The 25992-nt window shown below is 42.2% G+C and overlaps 1 protein-coding gene across 4 annotated transcripts in view; it reads right to left on the bottom strand.

Annotated features, from left to right (window-relative positions):
- Positions 1-25992, bottom strand: part of Aig1 (androgen induced 1) — a 231248-nt gene that overhangs the window by 19568 nt on the left and 185688 nt on the right. For 2 of the 4 annotated variants that reach the window (XM_048425190.3, XM_048425191.3), the window contains exon 4: positions 23911-24026. The exons of the other annotated variants lie outside the window; for them this stretch is intronic. In XM_048425190.3, coding sequence (XP_048281147.1) covers positions 23911-24026 — 116 coding nt within the window. The remainder of the gene's footprint in view (positions 1-23910; positions 24027-25992) is intronic. 4 annotated transcript variants of the gene reach the window in all.

Genomic DNA, 25992 nt, shown 5'->3' with positions numbered 1-25992 from the left:
ACACGAGTCTCCACTTGAGGGTGAGCAGTAGTGGCATGTGTAGGTGTGGTTATGAGACTGTGGTGTGGTAAGTTTGCCAAGACTTGCTACTGAATAGGTAGAGACTTGGATAATGTGAATGGATGCTTTCTTAGATGGGAAAGTGGACTCAAAAGTTCTCTCAAGGGAGGTCTGAGCAGTGGTAGGAAATGCATCAGTTATAGACAGACACCAAGCAGAGAGAGTCACTCTGAGCAGTGTGGAAATACCATTTAGTTTACAAATACAATGGCAGAAGCCTGTTTTTGCACATTAGGCGTATTTTCCAAGGAAATACCTTAAGACAGAATCATAATGTAATACTCATTAAAGATTTCTTGATTACTTTCAATGAAGCTAGTCCCACAGACCCTGGGAAAGCTTCCTGGGTGTATGTGCCATGTAGTTTAGTTACACAGGACTCAGTGCTCAGAAGGTCCTAGACTTAAATTAATGATCTAGGATCATCAGTTGGCAATTTTTAATAATTCTTTTTTTAAAATTACATAGTCCTGTGTGAGTAGCTTTGCCCTCTACACTGTGGAACAACTTCTAGCTTATTTATGTATTTTCGGGTCACCTTGAACACTATGGAATGTCTGTGATCCTGTTTCCAGGTTACTAAAGAAATGTAAACACTGCCTAAAAATATGAGCTGAATGTGTGAATGAGAGAGAAGTTAACACTGAGAATAGAGAACACTGCAGAAACATAGGACTAAGTACATAATTAATTAGTGATGTGATTGGCAGATAAGATAGTTATTAGCACCACCAACTTAAGTTAATTTTTTTTAATAGCCAGGCAAATCAAACAAATGACCACAAAGCCTTTCCAGTGTTTCTCCTTATGTGGAAGTATATAACATTTTCCTGTGCTCCACACAAGAATATTTCCAAGGTTACAAGTCCCTCCACCCATCCCTAGGGAAAGAGGCGGATTGTGCAAGCCTTTCGGAATGAATTCCTCTCATGAGGTCATGAGGGAATGTGTTTTCTTCCTGATTTTAAATCACAAATATCGGAGTGATTTATCCATGAAGGCAGGCCAAGAGTCGACTTCAGAAAGCTCTCCTTTAACACATCTCCTGGCACGTGCCTCAACGGGTCGCGAAGGATTCATTTCCATTGAGTCCTGCTCCCTCCAGTCTACCTGATTTTATAAGGATGTTTTCCTGGAGAGAATTCAATCTGAATTTCCCTCAATAAAACTCATGGCTGGTTCTTCTTAACTTTAATCACTTGGAACTTCTCAAAGCACACAGGTGCCAAACATCAAGCTGACACATTGAACACCGGAGGGAACATGTGTTCTTTCAGGAGGGGGGTGGGGGCTCAGCAAGGGACCATTACAATCCGTGTGATCATCAGGGTTGGCTGCTGATGGAGCCACACATTCAGACTGGGAGGCAAGGAGGGGCTGCCTGAATTCCACAGCGGATATCATAGTTTTCCACACTTCTGCTGAGATCAACTTCGCTTACTGTTCTGCTCCTCAGCGACACTAAATGCATTTCATTAGAATAATTAAAAACTCCTAGTTGTCCTCTTGATTGCCCGCTCCACCCCTCATTTCTCTGGATCAGTGGTTCTCAACCTTCCTAAAGCTGTGACCCTTTAGTAAGTTCCTCATGTTGTGGTGATCCTCAACCTTAAAATTATTTTTATTTTTACTTCATAACTCTAATTTTGCAACTGTTATAAATCCTAATGCAAATATCTGATGCATAGGATCTATTATCTTGTATGTGACCCTGTGATAAGACTGTTTGACCCCAAAAGGGGTTGTGACCCACAGGTTGAGAAATCCTGTTCTGGAGACATCGGGAGCTCCTGTTTTGAGCAGCACCCAGTGTCACGCTGTATGGTGAGGGCACCTCTGCCATTGCCACAGCATTTCTTCTCCCAGTGAGAAACGTTCGGTTATTTCGTTCTCACCCAACAGATATGTAACAAGCCTAAGTGGTGTCAGAGATGGGAACGCAACAGTTTGTGAAGCAGACACGGCCAGTGACCCAGAACCAGCGTTCCCAGTCTCAGAGCAACACGGCCCTTATGTGACATGTGACATTCCCACTACTGTGCAGGATAGCTGTAGAGAGCTGCTGTTTCTTTCTAAAGTTGATTTAATGTTTATTTGTTACTCCGAATCAAGCAATCAAAAGTGATAAGAGCTTTGTATTTCAAAAGGCAGAAACTCCGTGCCTCCAGAATGGTGCCCTTAGCCCCCTCCCCATGTCTGGCTCTGCCCCTCAAAAAAAGCCACACCCAATTCTTTCAGTCCTTGCTTCAAGCTTTTCATTCCTTTCTTAAGCGTGTGCTATAGTCACAGCATCACTAGCTGAGGAGCACTGCATTTGATAGTTGCTGTGAGAACACATTCATTTTTCTTTACGATGTGACCTAGGATAGGATGGTCACACACCAGGGCAGGCCCAGCTCCCAAGAACAGCTGAGCAACATAAACTAGAATCGGTGGGGAAAGAAGGAGAGAAAAAGAATTAACCTCAAATTTGTATGGTGTCCTGCCTAGTTTTATGTCAGTTTGATACAAGCTAGAGTCTTTTAAAGAGAAGGAATCTTAATTCAGAAAATGCCCTGACTAGGTGGGTTTGTGGGCAAGGCTGTGGTCCATTTTCTCAATTAGTGATTGATGTGGGAAGGTCCAGCTCACTGGGAATGGTGTCACTCTGGGGCTGGGTGCTATACAAAAGTACATGCTGCACCTCGCCATGACAACACAATAGAGCCAACCCTGTTGGCAAGTGAGCCAGTACCAAAGCTGTGAGCACGGAAGAGCTATCCCTGTTACTCATTTGTCTAGTGGTGGCATGGGTAGGGGAAAGCTGCATCCCCCATCAACGTCTGGGACAGGTAGGAGAGCTGGCCCTGTGGTTATAAGAGTGGGAGAGTCAATCCTGTTAGCGCACGTATGGGGGAGCCAGCCCTGAAGGTGCAAATTTTATCCACTTCATATCTGGCATGACATGACTCGCCGTGCAGCTTCCATAATGAGATTTTTAAATCCCCCCCTTTTAAAAAATTTTTAAAATTTAAAAATTTTAAAAATTTTTCTTTTTTTTCTCTTAGATTTTGTCTTAATTTGGGGATATGCAGGGGGCAAAAGGAGGATGCAAAGGGATGGGCAATGAATGGGATAGAGATGCGTGATGTAAAAGACACATAGAATAAACACACAAACAAGTAAATAAGTAGAAAGCAGATTGAGCAAGCCATGAGGAGCAGGCCAGTAAGCAGCATCCCTCCATGGTCTCAGCTTCAGTTCCTGCCTCCAGGTTCCTGTCCAGGACATATATGCAAACCCTTTCTTTCCCAAGTTACTTTTGGTCATTGTGTTTTACCACAGCAATAGAAACCCTAACATATGCAGGTGGAAAGGGGTGGAAAGGTGGTAACTGGAGGATGTTGGGCTTGAATATGTTTAAATTTTTGAAAAAGAAATACACTGTTAAATACAAAGAAATACAATCGTTTAAAGAAACGAAAAAGCGCAAGGTTGGTATGAGATGGGACGATCTGTGAGGTCCACAGATCTCCAGGGCTGCTCAAGTCTGACCACGCATTCCTCACTTTCTGTCTTCTGTCTATTGATACTGAAGTACTGATGTGTCTACAGTGACTGCATTGCTATTAATTGCTCCTTTAAGATGTGCAATGTTTATTTAACATAGTTAGATACTTGAGTGTTAGGCAGATAATATTTATAATATGCTAATTCCTCTCACTGAGATGATCCCCTTATAATATGACGGCACTCTCTGGCTCTTGGAAGCAGAGTTTGACTTCAGGTCTGTTCATATGTAGCTTCTGTTTATTCCCCTCTTTCCTTAATTCTTCTCTTATTTATTTTTGAGATAAAGTCTGAGCTCATACTGATTTTAAATTCACAGTCTTGTTGCTTCTGCCTCACAGTGTTGAGATTACAGGTACATATTGCCACATCCAGCTACCTTAATTTTGATAATTACTTGCATGTCGTGTCTGTTTGTACCCCCTTTATATTGAGCCCGTGTCCCTAAATCTAGGCAAGATCCTTGTAGACAACATACACTGTATGCATAAATTGCATCTTATTTCTTTTAAAATCTAGTTAGACTCACTATATGTATTTTGATTTATGAGTTTAATACATTCACATTTAAAGTAGTTAGTGATGGGTAAAATAGCATTCTTACGTTCTGTCTGTCTGTCTTCTCATTAGTCTTTTGCTTGTTTTCATATCTCTTTTGTTGTTCCTCACAATGGTTTGAGGGCTTCTATTTTTTTTTTTTTTTTGCAGTGGCATGCTTTTATTCCTTTCTCTCTGTAATTATGTTGTTGTTATGAGCCCTTTCCTTTCCTGGTTATCAATAATCTTGCTTCAAAATTCTTATAACTGTCCATTTTGAGTCGATGACAGCTTCACTTCAATAACACATAAAGTTACGCCCTTCTCCTGCCACCATTTATGCCACTGACATGGGAGCCTTGTTTCCTTATGTGCATCTAATCATGGCTTCCTGTGCTATGTTCTCAACACTTTCTGCCTTTCCCACTAGTGATATTTGCTCCTTCGTATGCTTCAAGTCACTGGCCACTGTTTGTTCCAGTTTGATGACTACTTTTATTATTCTTGGTAAAGCTTGGCTCCTGGTAATGAACTCCTTGGTGCTTCTCTACTTTCTTTATGGGGGAAAGACTTTTATCATTTCTTCATCTGTGAAAGACAATTTCTCTAGGTATAGTATTCTTGGCTGAATTTTCTTTCTTTATAGTAGTTTGAATGGATCATTTTATTGAGAAATCTATTCGTTTTGTAAAGAAATCACTTTATGCAACAATTTGATTTCTTCTTTTTTGCTGACAAACTTGTCTCTTTGATGTTGATATTTTGCAATTAGAAAGATTCTTGACTTAGACTTCTTTAAGCTCACTCTAAGTATAAGCTTTATTAGGTTCACAAATGTGAGCATTTATTTGGGGGAGCTTTTAGCTACTATTTCTTTAAGTAATCTTTATTCCTCCATCCCTTGCTCTTCTGGAACTCCCACACTGCTTATATTAATTTAGTTCCTGTAATCCCCCCATCCTGAACATATCTTCACTCTTTCATTCTTCTTTTTCTTTCTCTGATCTGGGGGAATAATTAAACGACAACTTGTGTTTGTGACCTATTCTACTTTTGAAGTTCTATTAAAATCTTCATTTCAGTTATTTTGAATTCTTCAGAAATACTTATTCCTCCAGACTTGTTTACAGTGATTTTTTTGAGTGGTGTGACATTTCCTTAACTCTTTCTGATTCTTTTATTGTCACTTTGGTGTCTGCACACCTGAAGATTCAGTCATCATTTCCAATCTTTCCTGGCTAGCTTCAGTAGGTAAAAAACTTTGCCTGTCTTGTCAACCCACCTTGGACCTTTAGGCAGCCCAGTTAGCAGAATCTGTGGCTACTAGAACTTTCTCCTGGAGCCATAGAACCCACTTGTAACATGAGGGCCGGCTTGTTGGGGTATCTGTTCCCGCCCAGTACCCCACAGCCGGCAAGTCCCAGAGAAAATCAACCACACAGAGATCTCTATAAGTTATAAAGCTGATTGGCCCATTAGGTCAGGCTACTTATTAGCTCTTATAACTTATGTTACCCCATTATTCTCATCTATGTTAGCCATATGGCTTGGTACCTTTTTCAGCTGGGCAAGTTACATGCTGCCTCTTCAGTGGTCTGCGCAGGAGTGGCGGAGGGAGCTTCCTTTGTGTCCCAGAATACTCCACCCCTACTTCCTGTCTGGCTTTCCCGCCTATACTGCCTGCCTGGCCAATCAGCATTTTATTAAAATATGATTGACAGAATACAGACAATTCTCCCACACCACCCACGTTGAGGCTTTGTGGTTGTGCAGGTCTGCTGTTGTTCTGTGGCCAAAGTAGTTGGCTAGCATGGATCTCTGGTACAGCAGGGCTAACTCAGCCACAAAAGGGACTGTTGCTGAGGTCCGCAGTTGCAGTGGGCCTGACTGAATCCTCGCGGTCTCTGATCTGGTGGAATAAGCAGATTACCTCATCATAAGTTAGGACCACAAGGCAGTGGTTCAGAAGAAGAATGTTTCCACTCATGGCCGTACTCTATACACAGGACAATTCTAACTCTCTACTCATTAGAAAAAAAACCCAATTTTTGATAATCCGTTAAATAGGAGAACGGTGGTATTTGCACACTTCAGAAAAATGTAAGGCTTCTTTCTTCTAAAAGACTGGTTAGTCTCAATGTTAGGTTTCTGAGGGTAGTGGCAAAATCTGAGCCTGGCTTTCCCTCAGGTGTGGTTCTGGATGCTCTGCCTCTGCACCCTATTGAGATTCATGCCTTTCAATGGCTGAATGGTTGACTACTATCTGTTAGTGCATGGGTCTCCTGAGTTTCTAGTTCAATTGACCTTCAAGAGAGTGCTCTAATGGTGTTCCATCTGCCCTAAAGGTGCATGGAAACTTCCAGACAACTTCAAGCTAGAAGCCTTTATCCTCTGATTTACATTGATACCACAATCCTGGGTCCTTAACAACCCCATTTATACCTAAATACCTATTAATTTCTATACTCCATTCTACTGAGGTTTTCATGTTTAAAATATTAAAAAGATATAGTTTCTACATGACAGGAACTTTTATATATCTTCATGGATATAGCACCCACCTAAGCCATATATATTGAAGATAAAAACTGTAAGTAAAACCACGCCATGAATTTGATGGATTTCATGACGAAAGTAGCAGAAACAGGTACTGGTTCATACATGTTTTCAGATCTCCCAGCCTATCAGAGGCAGGAAGGAAAATGAAATGAAATCAGATTAAGAGTTTTATTTCTCCACTCATCGAAGTAAGAGTTCGGTGTGATGCTTTGGGTGACTGAGTAGCAGGACAATGTTGATCCCTGGTAAGTCCTCTTTGGTTGATGACTGAATAATATTTGACTTCACTGTTCACTTCTTGAAGAATAAGAAGGCTGCACAGTCCCTCCCAAATATGCAACTAAATGATAAAATCATCAATTTACATCAAAAGGGAGGTGATAAGAAGGTGGATTTATTTTAGGTAATAGGAACCATGAGAAAACTCAGGTATTGAGAATCTGGGAAAAAGATGAACACATACTTTCAAACATTTTCATTCTTCTCTATTATCATTTCATTCATAGTGTTACATTGATTTCTTACTGTCTTAGAATGGCAAGCTTGTCTACTGTAAGAGGTAGCTTTGATGAAATGGTTTTACTTCGCATTTAGTTCTACTTATTTCTATAGCAATAATATGAGATGACTGGAGGTCATTAACATGTAAGAAGATCAAAGAGACACCAGTCCTTCTAAGCAGAACACTGCTTGAAAAGAAGACCCTAGCCGACAACCTACCTCACCTTGGTGGAGCATCTGGTGACCAGCCGTGACTACTGGCGCTACCAATATTCCATTTTCTTTTCATTAAGCAGTAGCGCAGTGAGCATTCAGATTCGAGCTGTTAGAGACAGGATGACAAGAGAAGGCTGCTACTATGGAAACCTACCTGATGGCCTCTGTGGTGAGCTCCCTGTTACTCTGATGCTAGCAAACTTCATACAGTACAGGGCCGGTCAATGTTAGCCATGCAGCTCCCTCACAAGGGCCCCGATGATTAACATCAATGAAGACCTTGAATGTGGAGATCTGAAGGAATATCATTTTTATCTCAGCTCACCATCAGCTAAACACAGGGGACCATGCCTTAAGACATACTTTGGACTGCAAAGCGAGAGCCAATTCAAGACTATTTCCTGCTATCTGTCTCATAAAAACAAGCTACATCATTGCTTTACAGAATGCCATACTGAGGAATAAACTATTAAAAGCAAACAGAAAGAGAACCATTGCCTGCTTTGATTCAACAGATCAAGTTCCCTTAATTATTTGTGTATCAGTTACTTTTATATGATGACCCCCTTCAAGGAAAGGGCGTCTACTCAAAGGCTTACCAGACAGTGTTATAAATCTAACTTTATGTTCTTTGTGGCTATTTCATTTACTCAAGTCTAGACAGCACTTCTATTGATTCAGTATATGATTAAAAATCTTGGTTTTTCTATAATTTGGTACCTTTAAAAAGTAAGTGTGTACAGTCAAATTCTTAACTGAGTCAACCAGTCTTTGTATGTGACAGGGGCAGGCAAACTGATAGTAAATAGTAAAAGGCATTTCATCCTCTCTGATGTCTGTTAGGATATATTTCATCCTCTCTGATGTCTGTTAGGATATATTTCTATTATTATTATTATTATTATTATTATTATTATTATTATTATTATTACATGCCATAATCTGTTCACTGGAGAGACGGCTCAGCAGTTAAGAGCATTGCCTGCTCTTCCAAAGGTCCTGAGTTCAATTCCCAGCAACCACATGGTGGCTCACAACCATCTGTAATGAGATCTGGTGCTCTCTCGAGGAAGAGACCCGGTCAGTCCTCATCAACTTAAACCTTGAAACCCAATCTGGCCAAGTTCAACAAAACCACCATATACTGGCTGCCCATGCATGCTTCAGCATTGCAGGGCATACATTTCATTCAAATTTCATACAATGTAAGTATGGATACACTGGGTGTCTGTCTCATCTTCCACCTTTTGAGACAGGGTATCTTGTTTGCCAAACTATCTGGCTTGAAAGCTTTTGGGGATCCTTCTGTCTCCACCTCCTAGCTTCCTATAGGAATGCGGAAATTACAGATGCATGCACTTCCACATCTGTCCTTCTGTGGCTTCTGGGGATTCTAGCTTCCGCTTGCATGGCAAGCACTATACCTAGGGAGCCATCATCCTAGTCCTGCAGTGGCCATTTCTAACGATGGGTCACATGTGAGATCCTGGCTACTATGGTGCAGGGCTCTGTCAGTCTGCAGCTCTGTAAACAGCCTCTTTCCTCCTCCCAGGTGTGTGTAGACATTATCACCGAGAACGGAACACTCGGTGTGGACAACGAGAGAAAAGGAGAGAGCTGATAATTTAGTCATTTCTAAAGACTCATTCTCAACACTTTCCAGAGAGACAAATATGTTTTGACAAACATTACTTACTCTAGTTCTCACTTATTTTTTAAAGACACAGAAATTCATCTCTGAGGAAATGCAGCTGCCAGCGTGTGGGAAAGGCACCTGCCATCTGTTCTGCCCTACATCTCGGCTTCTTCAATGTTCATGGATTCAAGTCATCTATTTGTTGCTGCCCCCCCCCCTTTTGAGACAAGGTTTTCTTTTGACATTGACATGATAATCTTCCTGCTTGGGCCTCTAAGTGCTGTGTGCACTGTGATGCCTGCCTGGATGAAGCTTTTGACAGTCTACACTATCTCTTTGTTCCACTATTGCTGACTTTGACTGAGCAAGCTCCCTCCAGACAGCAGGCATTTCCCCAGGCCATGTGGCTAATGGCGGGGAGTACCACAGCGCTTGCTCCTGAGATTACAGGCTGGCTGTGGTGTAGGTAGGTGTGTGGGTAGATCAAAGTTGTGTCACTGAAGATGTTGTGAGTCCTTGGAAGGGGAACCACAGGTGAGTCACGATGTCAGAGAAGATTTCTTGGAGTACGCAGTATCTAATCTGAGACTCAGAGATATATTAAGAATGATGGGAAGGGCCAGGAAAAAATAGTTCAGGTAGAGAGATGAACATAACGTGTCTCAGAGGTGAGTTCATGGAGCGTCAAGTCGTTTAGCGGCACTGGTATGTAGAGCTCTGAAGAGGAGACAGACAGAACCCCTTCTTACACTGTGTTCTCCAAAGTTCAGCCAGGAACTTCCCATGTTATGAGATCACCCTGTTTCTCCCGTTTCTCCATCAGCTCCTTCTCTTTTTATAACTTGTGTTTTTGATACTTTTAAAGTTCCATCTCTATCCCCAACCCACCCCCAATTCTAACAAGAGAGTTGCTTAACAATTGAACAATGTAAAAGCAAAACATGGTATTTTGGACTGGGGTGACAGCTAAGTACTATAGTCAGTACTTATGCATAAGAACTCAGTCCCCCAGAACTCACACTTTATTTTCTTAGTGTCTTAGTTTATGTTGTCTCCTCATTCATCTCTGCATTTAACAAAGGCTCTAAGTGACACATTCTGCTAGTTGGGTTGCAACTGCTTTGGGGGTGGCATATCATATATTTGCATTACAATACAATTCCTAACAGTAGTAACATAACAGCTATGAAATGGCAACAAAATAATTTTTATAGTTGAGGGTCACCACAACATGAGGAACTGTATTAAAGGGTCTCAGCATTAGGAAGACCGAGAACCTCTGTGCTAGAAGGTCAGGCTACAGCAACAAACAGAAAAGGCATAGTCCTTACATTCAGAACACTGCTGTTTGGAAGGACGGAAGACACTTAAGGGACAAATCCAACAAGCAACTGAGAAGAGGAAACCCAGACCTAAGACAGATGGGAAACTGGGAGTTTTCTTGAAAGATGTGATGGGAAGGGTGGTAGCTAAGTAGGTCAGGGGTGGGATTGGGAGCAGAGTGACAGCTGGGAAGAAAATTGTGGAAAACATGTGATGCCTTCAGGGAAGAAAGAACGTGGCTTGTGTATCAGATGGCTCACCAGAGCCACAGAAAGAGCATGGCATGTGTATCAGATGGTTCACCAGAGCCACGGAAAGAGTGTGCCATGTGTATCAAATGGTTCACCAGAGCTATGGAAAGAGCGTGACATGTGTATCAGATGGTTCACCAGAGCCATGGAAAGAGCGTGGCATGTGTATCAGATGGCTCACCAGAGCCACGGAAAAAGTGTGGCATGTATATCAGTGGTATGGTTCACTACAGTCACAGAGAGTAATTTGTTTGGGAGGAACTGGCTCACTGATTAAGGATCTGAAAGCCTCATTGTTCACTGTCTGGAAGCCGAAGGTCCAGAAAAGCTAGTGGTATAGTTCTACCTAAGCCCATATCCCTAAGAATCATAACTTCTGAGTCCACAGGCTTCAGAATGAGAAGTTCTGATAGTTGAAAAGAAGATAGATGTCCCAACTCAGGCAGAGACTGCAGGCTGCCCATCTCACACCATACTTCCAGGCTTTCTGAGGACTGGGTGATGCCCACCTTTGTGGATGAGTCTGATACCTAGCTATCAGTAGATTCACATGCCAACTTCTTGCAAATTCACCCTCACAGAAAGCTGAAGTAATGCTCTGGTGTGGGAGAATTGTCTGTATTCTGTCAATCATATTTTAATAAAATGCTGATTGGCCAGGCAGGCAGTATAGATGGGAAAGCCAGACAGGAAGTAGGGGTGGAGAAAAGAGACCGGGAGTTTTCTGAGAAGCAGGAAGCTCTCTGCATTCCTGCTCAGACCACCAAATAGGCAGCATGTGAAGCTGACAGCTGGAAAAGGTACCAAGCCATATGGCTAACATAGATCAGAATAATGGGTTAATATAATATAAGTTACAAGGGCTAATAAGAAGCCTGACCTAATGGGCCAATCAGTTTATAATCTTATGGAGTCTTGTGTGTGATTTTCCTTGGGAGTTGCCGGCTGTGGGGTACCGGACAGGAACAGATACCCCAACAAGCTGGCCTTCATGTTACAATGCTCTGACAGCTATCTGGGTTTCTCTTAGCTCAGATTAACACCCAGTGTGTCTCAGGGATGGAAAGAAGTCAGTGTGGCTGAAGGACAAAAAGCACGTGGGTATGATGGCGTCAAAGGACAAAGGGGCACCAATATGCAGGGGCTGTATTGTGTGGAGTCTCGGAAGACCTCATCTGCTTATTTCAGCAGGGAAAAGTGGTGTGGGAGAATTATCTGTATTCTGTCAATCATGTTTTAAATAAACGCTGATTGGCCAGGCAAGAGGTGTAGGCGGGAAAACCAGACAGGAAATGGAAATGATGCAAGGAGAGCAGGAGAATTCTGGGGAGGAGAAAGCTGATTCCTCCCACTCCCGCCCAGATCACAGAAGCAGCAGGATGTGAGCTGCCCCATTGAAAAAGGTACTGAGCCACATGGCTAACATAGATCAGAAAAATGGGTTAATCAAGATGTGAGAATTAGCTAGTAAGTAGCCTGACCTAATGGGCCAATCAGCTTTATAACCTATAGAGATCTCTGTGTCATTTTCTCTGGGACTAAATAGCTGGAAGGCCGGGCTGGACAGAAAACCACAACAAGCAGGCCTCCTCATGTTACAGAAAAGTTCTCTAGAGGCTCCTGGGGCTTCATTCCTGTTTACTATCTGACTGAACCCAGGATCTTGCGTGTGGATTGCACCATCTTTTGGGCTGGAGTCAGGGGCTGAATAAAAATGAAAAAGAAAGTTCAATCCTTTGTGTGGTAAAAAAATTCCAACAATAAAGGAACCTTAATCTGAAATTGGAACTAATTTTAAGTATAAAGGTAAACTTGACAAGATGACTTTAACTCTGCTGAAACTATTATTTAATTTAGAGAAAAACTAAATTTTAAAATGTGTCCTGAATAATAGAGGATCTATAGTGGTTTGAATGAGAATAACCCTCATAGGCTCACGTATTTGAATGCTTGGTACCCAGCTGGTGAACATTTGGGAAGGATTAGAACTATGGCCTTGTCAGAGAAGGTGTTTCACCGGGGATGGACTTTGAGGCTTCAAAATCCCTAGTCAGTCCCCCCCCCCCATCTCCCTCTGTCTGCCTCACCCTTCTGTTCCCAGCTCTCTGTCGGCTGCATGTGGATCAGCTATACGCTCTCAGATACTGCTAGCACCATGCTTGCCTGCTGCATTTCCCACCATGATGGTCATAGATTCATCCTCTGAGACTGTAAGCAAGCCTCAGTCAAACACTTCCTTTTAGAGGCTGCCTTGGTGATGCTGTGTCTCCACAGCGGTGGAAAACTAGGACAGGGACACTTTCCAGAGAGATAAGGTTTCCCTCAGACTTCTCCACATCAAGACTGGAGATGAGCAGATGCTAGAAACGATGGAACAGATACGACAAGGACACTTCAAGAGGCCCGTTAAGCCGGCCAGGGAATGGCTTTTGAAACCTAGGAATTTTCAAAAATGAAAAAAGAAAAACCTAAACCTACTTGGACATTTGCTCTTGTCATACAAATAAAGAAGGAGCAATACACAAGAAAGGAATTATTTTTCCTTAAAGTTTGTTCCAGGATAGGATAGGTTAACCTGTGTTAACCTCAGCTACCTGGATATCTGAAAGGCAAACAGCATGACTACACACTGTACTCAGTTTAAAGGTTTCTTTTTATTTCCTAATTTTTTTCTATTCAGATCTTTATTATAATTATTCATTTAGTGCATATGTCTGTGTGTGTGCATGTGTGCAGACAAAAATAAGCACTCTTGTATAGACACACATGTGGGACAGGGCACACTTAGAGATCAGGGGATGTCTTGAAAACTAATGAAATTATATAATTATATTGAAATCAATTTATATTAGTTAATCTCTGAAAAATTTATACACACATGCAATGTGTCTTGGTCAGATCCATCCCCACACGCCCTCCTTCCAGTCCCTCCTAGATCCCCCAGCATATCTCCTATCTCTTTCTCAACTTCAGCATGTAAGAAAAAAGAAAGCACTAGGTCAGCTAGTGCTGCTCACACGCACATGTGTGTGCAGTCATCCACTAGGGCAGTGGTTCTCAAGCTGTGGATCAAAACCCTGTTGGAGGTCAAAATTCTTCCACAGGGTCACATATCAGATATCCTGCATATCAGACATTTGCGTTATGCTACATAACAGCAACAAAATTATAGTTATCAAGCATCAGTGAAATAATTTTATGGCGGGGGTCACCACAACATGAGGAACTGTATTGTATTAAAGGGTCGCAGCACTAGGAAGGCTGAGAACCACTCATTAGGGCATACGCAGCCTACCAATGGCTGACCTCTTCCTCTCATTCAGCAGCCACCAACTGCCATTAGCTATTCTGATAGGGGTGGGTACCCAGAGCCCCATCCCCATCCATACCAGAATTTTATTTTTCTTGTTCTTGTTCTTTTGGAGGTCCTATTCAGGTCACAAGAGCTGTGTGTGTTCATGTGTGTGACTGTCAGGTCATCAAACTTGAAAACATGTCCTTTCAGCCCTCTTGTTTGCCCAATAATTTTCTAAACTTTTAAGTAGATTTTTGGTTAAAATTTCATATATGTGGTGGGTAGCAAAGGGAAACCAAGATTCACGTGTTTCTGACAGCGACTTGTCCTGAAGTGACAACTCTTTGGCTCCCTGACAGCATCTCATGAGCTCCTCGTCTCTCTAGGGAATGAACAGAGCCAAACACAGTCCTCATGACAATTCTTGGATTTCTCAAGAGGCTGACAAGAATTTATGAATGAATTTTCACCTTTTTCTTGCAATCTCCTAGCAGAGCTTAGAAAACAGCTCATCTAAACCACAGGATTCCACCTACTTCTTATCCAATGTTTTTCCAACCAGATGCCATGGGGCTAAGTCACTTATTGCTCTTGCAAAATGGTTTGTATTTGTACCTGCAAATTTATGCATTGTTTCAACTTATGTAAGATTTTTGTATGTCATTCTCAGATTTTAGAGGTGGCTTGCACATTTGCTTTTTCTATTTTCATGTGAAAATTTCACAGCCCAAGGATACGTCATCATGCAGAGAAAAACAAAAGTGGTAACAAAATGGAAATGTCCCCCCAAAACTTCCAACTAGGAAAAACAAACTGTTAGGGGTGTTTTAAGTAGGACTAGAGCATGACAAAATCTGAATTTTAAAAACAAACTTTCTTGCCAAAAAGTGAAAAATGCACAGGAGGCTGTAGAAGGTTGTAAAGAAATTAGAGCAATGGGGAGTCGGGATGAAAGAATAGGACCTACAATAATTGGATATCAACACGTAGAAGGATGAAAATAGATCCATATCTATCACCATGCACAAAACAAATCCAAGAAATTGGTCATCAAAAGAACAAATAATCCAATAAAAATGGGGTACAGACCTAAACAGAGAACTCTCAACAAATGAATCTAAAATGGTTGAAAGACACTTAAGGAAATGCTCAACATCCTTAGCCATTAGAGAAATGCAAATCAAAACAAACCTGAGAGTCCATCTTATACCTGCAAGAATGGTCAAGATCAAAAACACTGATGACAGCTTATGCTGGAGAGGATGTGGGGTAAAGGGAACACTCCTCCATTGTTGGTGGGACTGCAAACTGCTACAGCCCCTTTGGAAATCAGTATGACAATTGCTCAGAAAATTAGGAAACAACCTACCCTAAGACCTAGCAATACCACTTTTGGGTATATACCCAAAGGGTGCTCAATCATACCATAAAGACATGTGCTCAACTATGTTCATAGCAGCATTATTTGTCTTAGCCAGAACCTGGAAACAACCTAAAGGCCTCCTGATCAGTGAATGGATAAAGAAGATGTGGTACATATATACAAAGGAGTATTACTCAGTGGGGGAAAAATAATGACATTTTGAAATTTGCAAGCAAATGGATAGATCTAGAAAACATCATACTGACTGAGTGAGGTAATCCAGACCCAGAAAGATAAATATAATATGTACTCACTCTTAAGTGGCTTTTAGACATAAACCAAAGAAAACCAGCCTACAATTCACAATCCCAGAGAACCTAGACAACAAAAAGGACCCTATGAGAGACATAATGGATCTAATCTACCAGGGAAATAGGAAAAGGCAAGATCTGAGTAAATTGGGATCATGGGAGAGAGTGGGGGGGGGCAGGGGATAGGATGGAAGGGGAGCAGACAAAAGTATATAGCCCAATAAAAACAATTACAAAAAAGAATAGGACCTGCAAAGCAGGCTAGAGAGTTGTCACCAAAAATGGGTAGCATAGGACGGGGCTAACACACCCACTCACGCAGTCAGTCAACCACCAACCACTAGAGAACCCACTCAAAGAAAGATGTTGTCATAAGACCGAAAAGAAAAAGAAAACAAAACGAGCAAACAAACAAATAAAAAAGGACTGAGAAGATGGCTTGGTTGGTAAAGTGTTTGCTGAACATACATGAGAGTTTGCTCTCCAGCATTTACACAAAAATATCTGGGCCTGAGGAAATTATCCGCAATCCCAGAGCTAGGGAGGAGGCTAGGGCAGGTGGACCCCCGGAGTTCCCTGGCCAGCCAATCCAGCTGGATTCAGGAGTCCTAGCTTCAGCGAGAGAACCTCTCTCAGACATCGAGGAGGGGGGTGATTGAAGAAGGAACCCAAAGTTAGCTTCTAACCCCAGCTTGCACATTTACCTGTAAACACACACACACACACACACACACACATACACACACACACATGCATGCACGCGCGCACGCACGCACTCATCATTACTGGAGAAAACTGAGGTTGAATTTACACTGCTACAATTATGTAAGTGTCAAAAGTTCTTAGCTCCCACATCTTTGGCTGTCCAATGGTGACCTTCTCTCTTTTGTCAATAGATCATCTTCCTTTCTCTGGACCTTGCAAAGTCTGATTCTTGTTCATCCTCAGTGGAGCATCACATATGTTACTTCCATGGGCAAGATTTACATTATCTTTTCATGACCCCTAGGTAGGTCAGGAAACCTTGTTTTTTATTTTATTGTATCCTTCAGAAGACTGCCATCTTCTGAACAGAGCAAAAGCTTCTACAAACTGTTCGCCTTCCCCCTCTACCTGCTGTCCAGTATATGGAAAGCAGTCAGTACATGCTTGTTTGAGAAAGTTAATGAACTTTGCTCTATAGCAACATATCTAGATATTTCTGAATATGGAAGAATAAAAATAATATCATAATGCTTTTCTACCTCTACAATTATGAGGGGAGAGACTTTTTTAACTGTATGTAGTTCGGGTTTTTATGGTGATTGGAGAACAAGTTTTGCATTTTTGTTGTTGTTGTTGTTGTTGTTTTCCGTTCATTTCTACTTTACATTCCACTGAGTCTTGGAAGTGCATTCGATTGCATTTCGACTCCAGTACAGCTTTCTGTTCTTCTGAACTGGTAACTTTATTTTCAGTTAATTTTTATTTGGGACCCCCCCAACACTGTTTAATGCTATAAGAAAGGTGTCTGTCACCCTCTGGGTTATTGCTGGCTGTTGGTGCCATGTGGTGAGAGGGAGCCTGGGCAAGCCTGGAGCCAGTGTAAAGGCACACAGAGAAACCCTCACACGCAGCCCACCAGAGGACATGCTTGAGATTTCAGGTGCTCTCATGGTCTCAGAAGCCCAAGAGCTCACCTCAGGGAAGCTGGGAGGCTGTCAGTAAGTAATATCCTCCTCTACTTGAAACATTTCCAGTGCTTAAACTGGATCACCTCCCGCATGGGCTGTCACTCCCGCCGAGTGTGGCCTTCGGGGTTTCTTCTCGAAGTTTATGAGCTTCTATTGGCAATTTAAGCAAATCAGGCAGGTGGGAAAAGAGACAATTAAGCTGAGATTCAATCTTAGAAAAATGGGTAGCAGGGACATTTTAGACACTTTATGTGGTTACTGTGGAGCAAAGTGTAAGACAGGTATGATAAATGTACATGTAATATATTCATTTCCATACTTTGCTTTCATTTAAAACTCACACACCATCATAATTTCTCTTATTAAGCTAATGTAAGAATATTTTCCGATATCATTCTGTCTCTTGTCATGTCTAAATATTATTAACACTTAGAACCTGTAGACAATGAGGCTCTTTATTTTCTTTAAGATTTTAGATCTTTTTTATTTTACTCTGGACAGTGAGGGGAGGGGAGGGGACTTTGAGGACAAATATTGAAGCAAAATCAAAACTCCACGACTCTAGCTAGTTTCAAATCCCTGGATGGAAATTAACAAGACACCAATAATGCCCCACAGAGAAGCTGAACCAAACATGGGACATGAGAAAAGGCTTCCTGAAAACAAGACACCAAGGCTGGGGCCCGAATGATGAGCAGGACTTATAGAGACAAGGGCAGGACTCCCTGGGAGCGCAAAGTGTGAGGTTTCTGAAGATGCTTCATCAATGCTGGGCAACTGATGGCCTATTTTCAGCACCAGAGAGATGACTTCAGGATGCCCAGTGTGTTTCTGGCATGAATACCAGGTGGGTAATGATGCTGGGGAGAGGGATGAGAATTTGTGGATGGGAAAAGGAGATCAGGTATGGCCCGAGGTGGTTTTGTAATTGCTAAATGAGTAGATAACGGCCCAAGTTTAAGAGAGTATCCGACCTGATGGTCTGGGATGGAGTTATTGTGGTCACAGGAGAAACAGGCTGACGTGGGGAGAATAAATGAGGATCTGGCCCTGGTCTCTGAAGAACTCTGGCACAGATGTTTGGGGTAGAGGCAGAACTCACCTGACCTGTGACCCACTGCACACTTCGAGGGACCCAGAGCAGCCACTTTCAGCTGCGACACCCTCGGTTGTCCAAAGAGGCTTCTCGTTAGAGCATAAGGAAACAACGCTTTCTCAACCAAGTGCTTGTGAAAAATGAGCAGATTGAAATAATGGGAAAGCAATGACATTCTCAAGTCTCGGGGGAGAGCTGAGCGCTGGAAATAACTTAATACATGAACCATAGGAACATTTCAGAAAAACGCTTTATGCTTTCCACATCCCTAATAAGCTGCAGAGACACACTCAGCACGAAGGAGGAGTAAGACCCATGAGAAGAACAGGGCACAAAATGAAAATAAAAAGTTTGAGGATGAGAAAGGATGTAGGCATCCAGGATAGTTTTCTTTTGCCTAGAGAGAATGCACAACTTTCCTGCGGGTCCCTGTGTGTTCATTAATCTTCACAACTCTGAGAGACAGATGCTTAGCTTATTCCCATTTTATGGGGGGGGGGGATGAGGCCAAGAGAGGACCAAGGGTTTCCCCAAGATCCTAGGAAGAAGAGAGATGAACTTCTGAAACACATGTTTACCAACGTCAGGACGAAGCCTAACTTCTGAGGAATGAAGAAACAGGTAAGGGAACCCAGTGACTCAGGATAGAGAACAGAGAGGCCAAAGATGGATACTGCATGGAGTGCCAGTCATATGGTGGCCAACGTATGTCAGTTTCTCTAATTGGTGTGTGTGTGTGTTGGACATGTGTGTGGTGTATTCATGGCCAGGGCAATTTGTCAGGTCTTCCTTCCTCTATAAATTTTCACCCCTTACTGCCCTGAGAGAAGGTCACTCACTGAGCCGGAAGCTCATCATTTTGAATAGGCAGGCTAGCCAGCAACCTCTCAGGATCTGTCTCCGCCTGTCAGTGTTGGGGTTTGAGGCAAGTGGGGTTATGCCTAGCTTTTCCCGTGTGTGGTGAGAATTCAAACTCAAGTGCTCATAATTACAAAGCAAGTGCCCCTTCTTACCCACTGAGTCATTGTCCCAGTCTGCCATTTTTCTGGTCTCATGGAAATCCTGACTAACTTCCTGTCAGGGACACTGAGGACCACAGGGAGACATGGCTGCCTCCCTTGACCTCTGACTGTGGCAGCACACACACTCCATTGCTCACTCTTGCAAAATTTCTTGCCTCGAGGCTGCACTTGTCATTGGGCCACTGAGACATCTCAGTGCCAAGCTTTCCTCTGTGAAACCAGATTCCCATGAAGCTTACCCATCTGTAGGACACAACTGGAAGAACAACGGCTGTCTCCAGTCGCCGTAGTCCCTCCCGGTTCAGGCAGGCAGTCCCATGGCTGCCCCCTCCTCTCCCCTACCATGTTCTTCCTGACTCCTATGGGACAACTGAGGAAGACTCCTAGATCAGATTCCCGCCTCAGCTCTACCATTTCTCAGGGGTTCTCTCATGCTTGCCCTCAGTGAGTGTGTGGTGGCGCTCCCTTCTCAGAAGGCTCCATAGAACTCAAACTCAATCAATGGCACCCTTCCCCTTTCCAGGCTAGGCTGGGAGCAGAGAGTTGGGGAGATGGCAAAGAGAGCCCTGGTGAAGAGTGGGCTGTTTGGTGAAGGGGACAGAAGCGGAGTCCTTGACTACCTCCTCCTTCTCAAGCCCCAGGAGAGGCATCTCGCTCCAGAATGGGAGGCACTTCTAAGTCAACTCTTTGAGGTTGGGCCCAGTTCTGCAATACCAGAAAAAAAAAACCCACCACCAACAACAAAAAAAACAAACTCAAATACTATGAAAGACATAAAAGTTAACAGGGAAGGCCATTATGGTGGAATAAACTGTTTAGGGTGATCAGGAAAAAATGCAATCTTCTGATCAAAGAACAACTACATGTCGACCATATTTGTTCAGCTAATGAAGAAGCAGCCTACTGAATAGGGCTTTCATGTGATCTAAAATTCCACTTTCTTTCTAATTTTTTTCATGTCTAAGAATATTATATTTTAGAGTACATTTTAATTTTTTGTCAAAAGATTTTCTGAGTTTGAAGACAATGCATATAAAAAAATGTGTTTGTTTTCAGCAAGAGCTTGAGAAAGTACGGAAAGGCGCCAATAAGAAAACAAGACATAATCCAGCATTCTGTGGTGAGAGGAGTTTGGTGGGACATAGCATTCAGATCTGGAACCATTCGGGATTGGATCATAAAAGGGAAATCACACTGCATTCTGATTTTACTTTATTTTTTTTTATGTTGGGAAGTTGTTTAATGAACCCATTTTGGATAATGAGATTTGGAATATGGAATATGTCAAAAACCATCAGGGCTGTGAGACAATAAAAATGCTATTTTCATGTCCCTTAGAGTTGTTTTGGATTTCTACAGTGAAGACAGTGTGAAGGAGGAAAGCGAATTACAGAGTGGGGAAGAACTGAACGCCCTGACTAAGATTCTCAAACCCTCAAGAAGTAAACATTAGGAGCTTTTATTGCTCTTCGCCTTGATGCCTCTGAGAACTGACTGCAGCAGACAGGAAGTTTCTATTCTGATGGCGGCCTTGTTCTCAGGCTCCGTTAAAGAATGGGGTCCCCGCAAGCCCTGCACATTCATACCATCCTCTTCCATAATTTCAATCCAAGGAAGCTGGGATCCAAAGAGGTGAGGCAGGGGAGTGGGTCCAATGCAGAAAAGGGGCTTCATTCCTAGACTTGATGTTTTCTTCAAAACATCCAGAAAAGCAAAACCTTCCATAATAGCTTCATCTACTAGACCACTCTTCACCCAGGAGGGGCAGCATAGGGCATGGTTAATGGTGTGGACTCTGAGCCGTGTACCTGGGCTTGTACTATTATTGTTTGGCAATAGGTCCGTAGTTTGTCTTAGGCAAGGTAAATATCCCCTGTGAGCTTTCATTCCTTCTCTGAAAATGGGTAAGAAATGCCTATGCTGTAGAGCTATCTGAAGGAACTAGAAGAGGATCTGAATAAACACATATAGAATGGTGTCCATCTCTGTGGCTCTGCTGAAAACCAAGGGTTCCCTACTGCATGCTCAGCATCTTATAAAAGAAATGTGTAGGAGGTGATGGCAGCGGGGCGGAGTTTAAGAAAGGAGTTGAGAACTCCTCGGAAATGGGCAGGAGGATGCTTGTGCCTCAAACATTTGGCTAAGCTTGTAGAAGACCCACATGGGGCTGGGAGATGTCCACACTCAGTGGTACCAGTGAATAAAGGCATTGCTTTCCTCACTTTCTCAACAATCCTATCCAAACCTAGGGGAGAACAAACAAGATGGAAAAGGACACTTGGGAAATCGGAGAACCAATGTACAACAAGAGTAGCCAGGCAGCCTGGCCAGCAGCCCTGAGGTGTAGTCAACTTGCCATTCCCAGCATTGTAAAGAAGACCCATTTATTTTATAATTAGCACATGATAAGAGGAACGGTTTCTCCCATCTTGGCGTGAGGTTCTGGAATGTTCAGTCACAACACTGGTATGCTATCTGAAGATTTCATTTCCTGAATCTTTCACCGCTGTGTCACTGGTATGTTAGGCTCCGAGACAGTCTGGAAGGGAGCAAAAGCCAGTACCTTTTTGACAACAATTAAACCCTTGGATTTATACAATGTGACATGACTCGAGGGGCATTGTTTAGCTTTTGGCAGAGCTGTGAATGCCTAGGGCAGAACACCAAAGGGAAAAAAGTCTCCTTTGAAAGCTCCCTCAGAACAAATCTGAGGGAATTTGCTGGTTAATGCAAGTACATGTCTAAACAAGTACTGGTTTGCTGAGGGAGTACATGGGGCTGGCAAGCCTCACTTGGCACAGAGCACACGAGTAATGCTTCATTTTAACGAGGGATCTTGGGGGTCTATAATGAGGACTGTGTGGTATTTCCCATGCGTCTCTTTGGAACGTGGGCTGATTGTATACCCAGTGGAAGAAAAGCCATCAGAAAGAACATAGTTTGTGAAACCTCCAGGCTCTGCAAGATCATTTTGCAGCACATGAATAAATTCTCAGAAATACACCACAGCTCCCAGAGAGAGCTTCCTTGTCCCTCACATAAGCCCATGCACTGTGGTGATGAGCTTGTGGAAGAGTGTTGGGGAAGAGAGCTGACTTTTAAGGCCAAGGTAGTTTCAGACAGCACCCCAGAATGACTGTGCATCTTCCATATTTGATTCTTTGGAAAGCTAACAATCTTTGAATGCCAAGTTCATATTTACAAAGCACATACGTTCACTTCTGAGATACAACATCATTTGTTTACACGTCACCAGTGAGACAAATCTCTTGGACTTTTTCTATAAGAGAAAGTCAATACTTAAGATTCTGGATAGGAAATTAAAAAAAAATAACAAAGCAACAAAAAACCCCCATGTATAAAGTAGGTGATTAGGGAAACAAACTTCTCAAGTCTTTATGAAGAGCCTTTCGCTAGTTGGTGGTCTGGCTGTAGGCAGAAGGGGTGAACTCTACTGGCTGCTTATTCTGAGGTCTGTACTCTGAATATTACTTAAATTCAGTACATATTATCTATTCCTGGTGGTTAATGTTCTTTCTTCTCAGGTCTGGGATATAATGTCTTAGTTTATATGAAGCATGTAAAGTCTTATACTGACTACCCTCTTCGCCATCTCTAGGCTGGCTGGAGCAAATTGCTCCACGGAGACCGTACCTCCAGAAGAGTGGAGATTTGAGCAGGATTGTAAACCATTGTGAGGTATTTGTAAGAATGTTGTCCAGAGCTCCAGGTCTAAGAGAGGGGATGGTGACCCCAGAACCCAGAACAAGAGAGTCCCAAGAGGTAGAGATGCTTAGAGGAGGAATGGCCTCTTTCTGTGCTAACATATCAGAAAGGACTTGGAATTATAAAAAAGAAATTTAATTCTCCATCGTAAGATAAATGAGTTATCAATTGCTGAAACATGATAAAAACACAAGTTAACATGAAGCAAAACTTCTTATCGGGTAAATTTGGCACCACAAGCTTGGAACTTCAGTTTGCCCCACAGATCACATGGCGAACTCTTGTGGTTTATTTCCTCCAATATCAAAAAACAAGTAAGCTAAATGCATTCTACTTATAACAGATCGTTTTTGAGTAGGTTTTAAGTAGGCCCATAAAAGTGTACATTTTCGTTTACAGAGGTTGGTTCGTTCGCTTTCGCTTGTGTTTGCTGCAACCTCCACTCCCCCAACGAAAGCAACAACAAAAACAAAATCCCCAGCAAAAGAAAAAGCCCTTAAGCTATAAAACTAGTGTCCAAGAAAAACATTTAGTTTGAAAACAAGTTGAAAAACGTAGCTTGGAAGGCGCACTGCTTACATGGGATTGTTCAACAAATTCCTGCTGTGTGAGGTTTGGCATATATTTCTAAAAATATAAGCATCTGGGGAAACAAGACAAAGCCCAGGTCTTGGATCAAATGAGACACGCAGTGTGAATCTGTTAGTGATTATATCCATAATGCAATATGTGCCCATATTTAGCAGTGTAGAATCTAATACAGTACGAACGCCCAGCAGGCACGATCCTTACCATAATATATAGCTCACGGAGAAGGTGCATATGGCGGCGAGTCCGCTGCTCCTACTGGGATACTGATGGTGGGATGTCCTCATCTCGATTAATATAAAGGGTAAAACCGTCGTGTGCTGGAAAAGAACAGGGAAGACTAGATCCTTATCATTGCTTCTTTACAGTAATTTCTCTCCACAGAACGAATGGTGTAAATTCCCCGGAAAGACCCACAACAGAGAGCTGTGCATAGCTCCCCCAGGAGAGAATGGATATAAAAACATGTACTGCAGCAACTGCTCCATTAGTATTTTTGTGTCTGTACCTAAAGTTTTGAAGCTTTATTTTATCTGATATTCACAATGGGAAATTTTTATAACATAAAAAGACATACCAAAAAAAAACCAAACCAAAACAAAAGGGGGGCAAAAGAGAGAGAGAGAGAGAGAGAGAGAGAGAGAGAGAGAGAGAGAGAGAGACTTAGAGATAGACAGTTAAAGACCTTCATGCTTAGCTCACTCTCTATTTTATATAGTCAGAATCCCCTGCCTGCTCACAATTGAGATGGGTCTCCTCACACCAAATAACATAATCAAGATACCTGCCCTATGCATGCACATGCTGTAGGCATGTACAGAGGCCCATCTCCAGGTGACTCTAGATCCTGTCAAGGTGACAACGAGCACCATCAGTCACAGTGTGTGTGCTAGCCTTTCTGTACACAGTTAATACAGTTTTGTTTCGGGCCTACCACTGTGTTGTGGTTTAAGAATAGTTTAAAGTTGAAGTTCCATATGCCCCCCCCCCGTGTGTGTGTGTGTGTGTACGTATACATATATATGTATGTATGTATAAATATTGCATTTTTCCTTTTTATTAATTACTTTTTCTCTTCTCTGCTTCTCCTGGTTCTTCGTCATCTCCCCTTCCATCTGGATCCATACCCTTCTTGTCTCTTGTTAGAAAATAAACAGACATATAAGGGATAATAATGAAATATAACAAGATAAAGCTAAGGAAATGGGAATAGGACAAAACAAACAAACAGAAGTAAAAGAATCCAAAAACAGGCACAAGAAACACATACAGATGCAGAGACCCACTGGCTCGCACACTTGGGAATCCCATTTAAGTTCAAAACTAGAACCCATAACATCTAAGTAAAACCTGTAGGATAATAAATAGATAAATAAATAAACAGAATGAAAATAATAGAAGCTCTGACACCATCTGCATGTATTTTTAAATTAATACAAAGTGTTTCCCTATGGTCTGTCTCTTAAACATCCATACTGTTATTTCTCTTTCTTCACCTCGTACCCTTCCTTTCCTACATCCAGTTAAGTCCTGTCTGAGTTTTCTCCCTTTTCCTCTTCAAAACACTTATGATCTACTATTACTCCCTCCTAGAGCTCTTTCTCCAACTCCCTTCTCCCCACCGCCATTTTCTACTTTTCCAGCTTCCGTGGTTGCTCCAGATTATATATTTAAATCTACAGCTTTGGAGCTGGAATCGACAAATAAGAGAACATACAGTTTGTATTTCTGGCTCCAGGTTACCTCATTCAGTATAGTACTTCCCAGTTCTATCCATTTACCGGCAAACTCGATGATTATATTTTACTTCACATCTGAAAAGAATTCTATTGTGCATTTGTACCCCATTTTCATTATGCATTCACCAGTTGCCAGAAATTTAGTCAGCTTCTATTTCCTGCATATTGTGAACAGAGCAGCAATGAACATGGTGAAACAGATCGCTGTAGTAGGATGCTGAGTTCTTCAGCTATGTGCCAAGGCGAGGTAGAATTCAGGCATATGACAGATCTGTTTTTAGTTTTTTTGAGAATTCTCCACACAGCTTTTCACAGTGGTTGAACCAGCTTGCATTCCCACCAACAGTGAATGAAGGTTCCTCTTCCCCACATTCTCGCCAGCATCTCTAGACAGTTGTTTGCTTTATCTTAGCCATTCTGACTGGGGTCGGATGAAATCCCAAAGTAGTTTTGATTTGCTTTTCTTGATTGCTAAGGCTGTTAAATGCTTTCAAAGATATTTTTCTAATCATTTAAGAAATTTACTGTGCTTCAAGATAAAAGTCCT

This window comes from Myodes glareolus, chromosome 1 (assembly GCF_982192425.1).
Source record: "Myodes glareolus chromosome 1, mMyoGla1.1, whole genome shotgun sequence".
Taxonomy (NCBI): domain Eukaryota; kingdom Metazoa; phylum Chordata; class Mammalia; order Rodentia; family Cricetidae; genus Myodes; species Myodes glareolus.
This window is presented reverse-complemented; position numbering and strand designations above follow the sequence as displayed.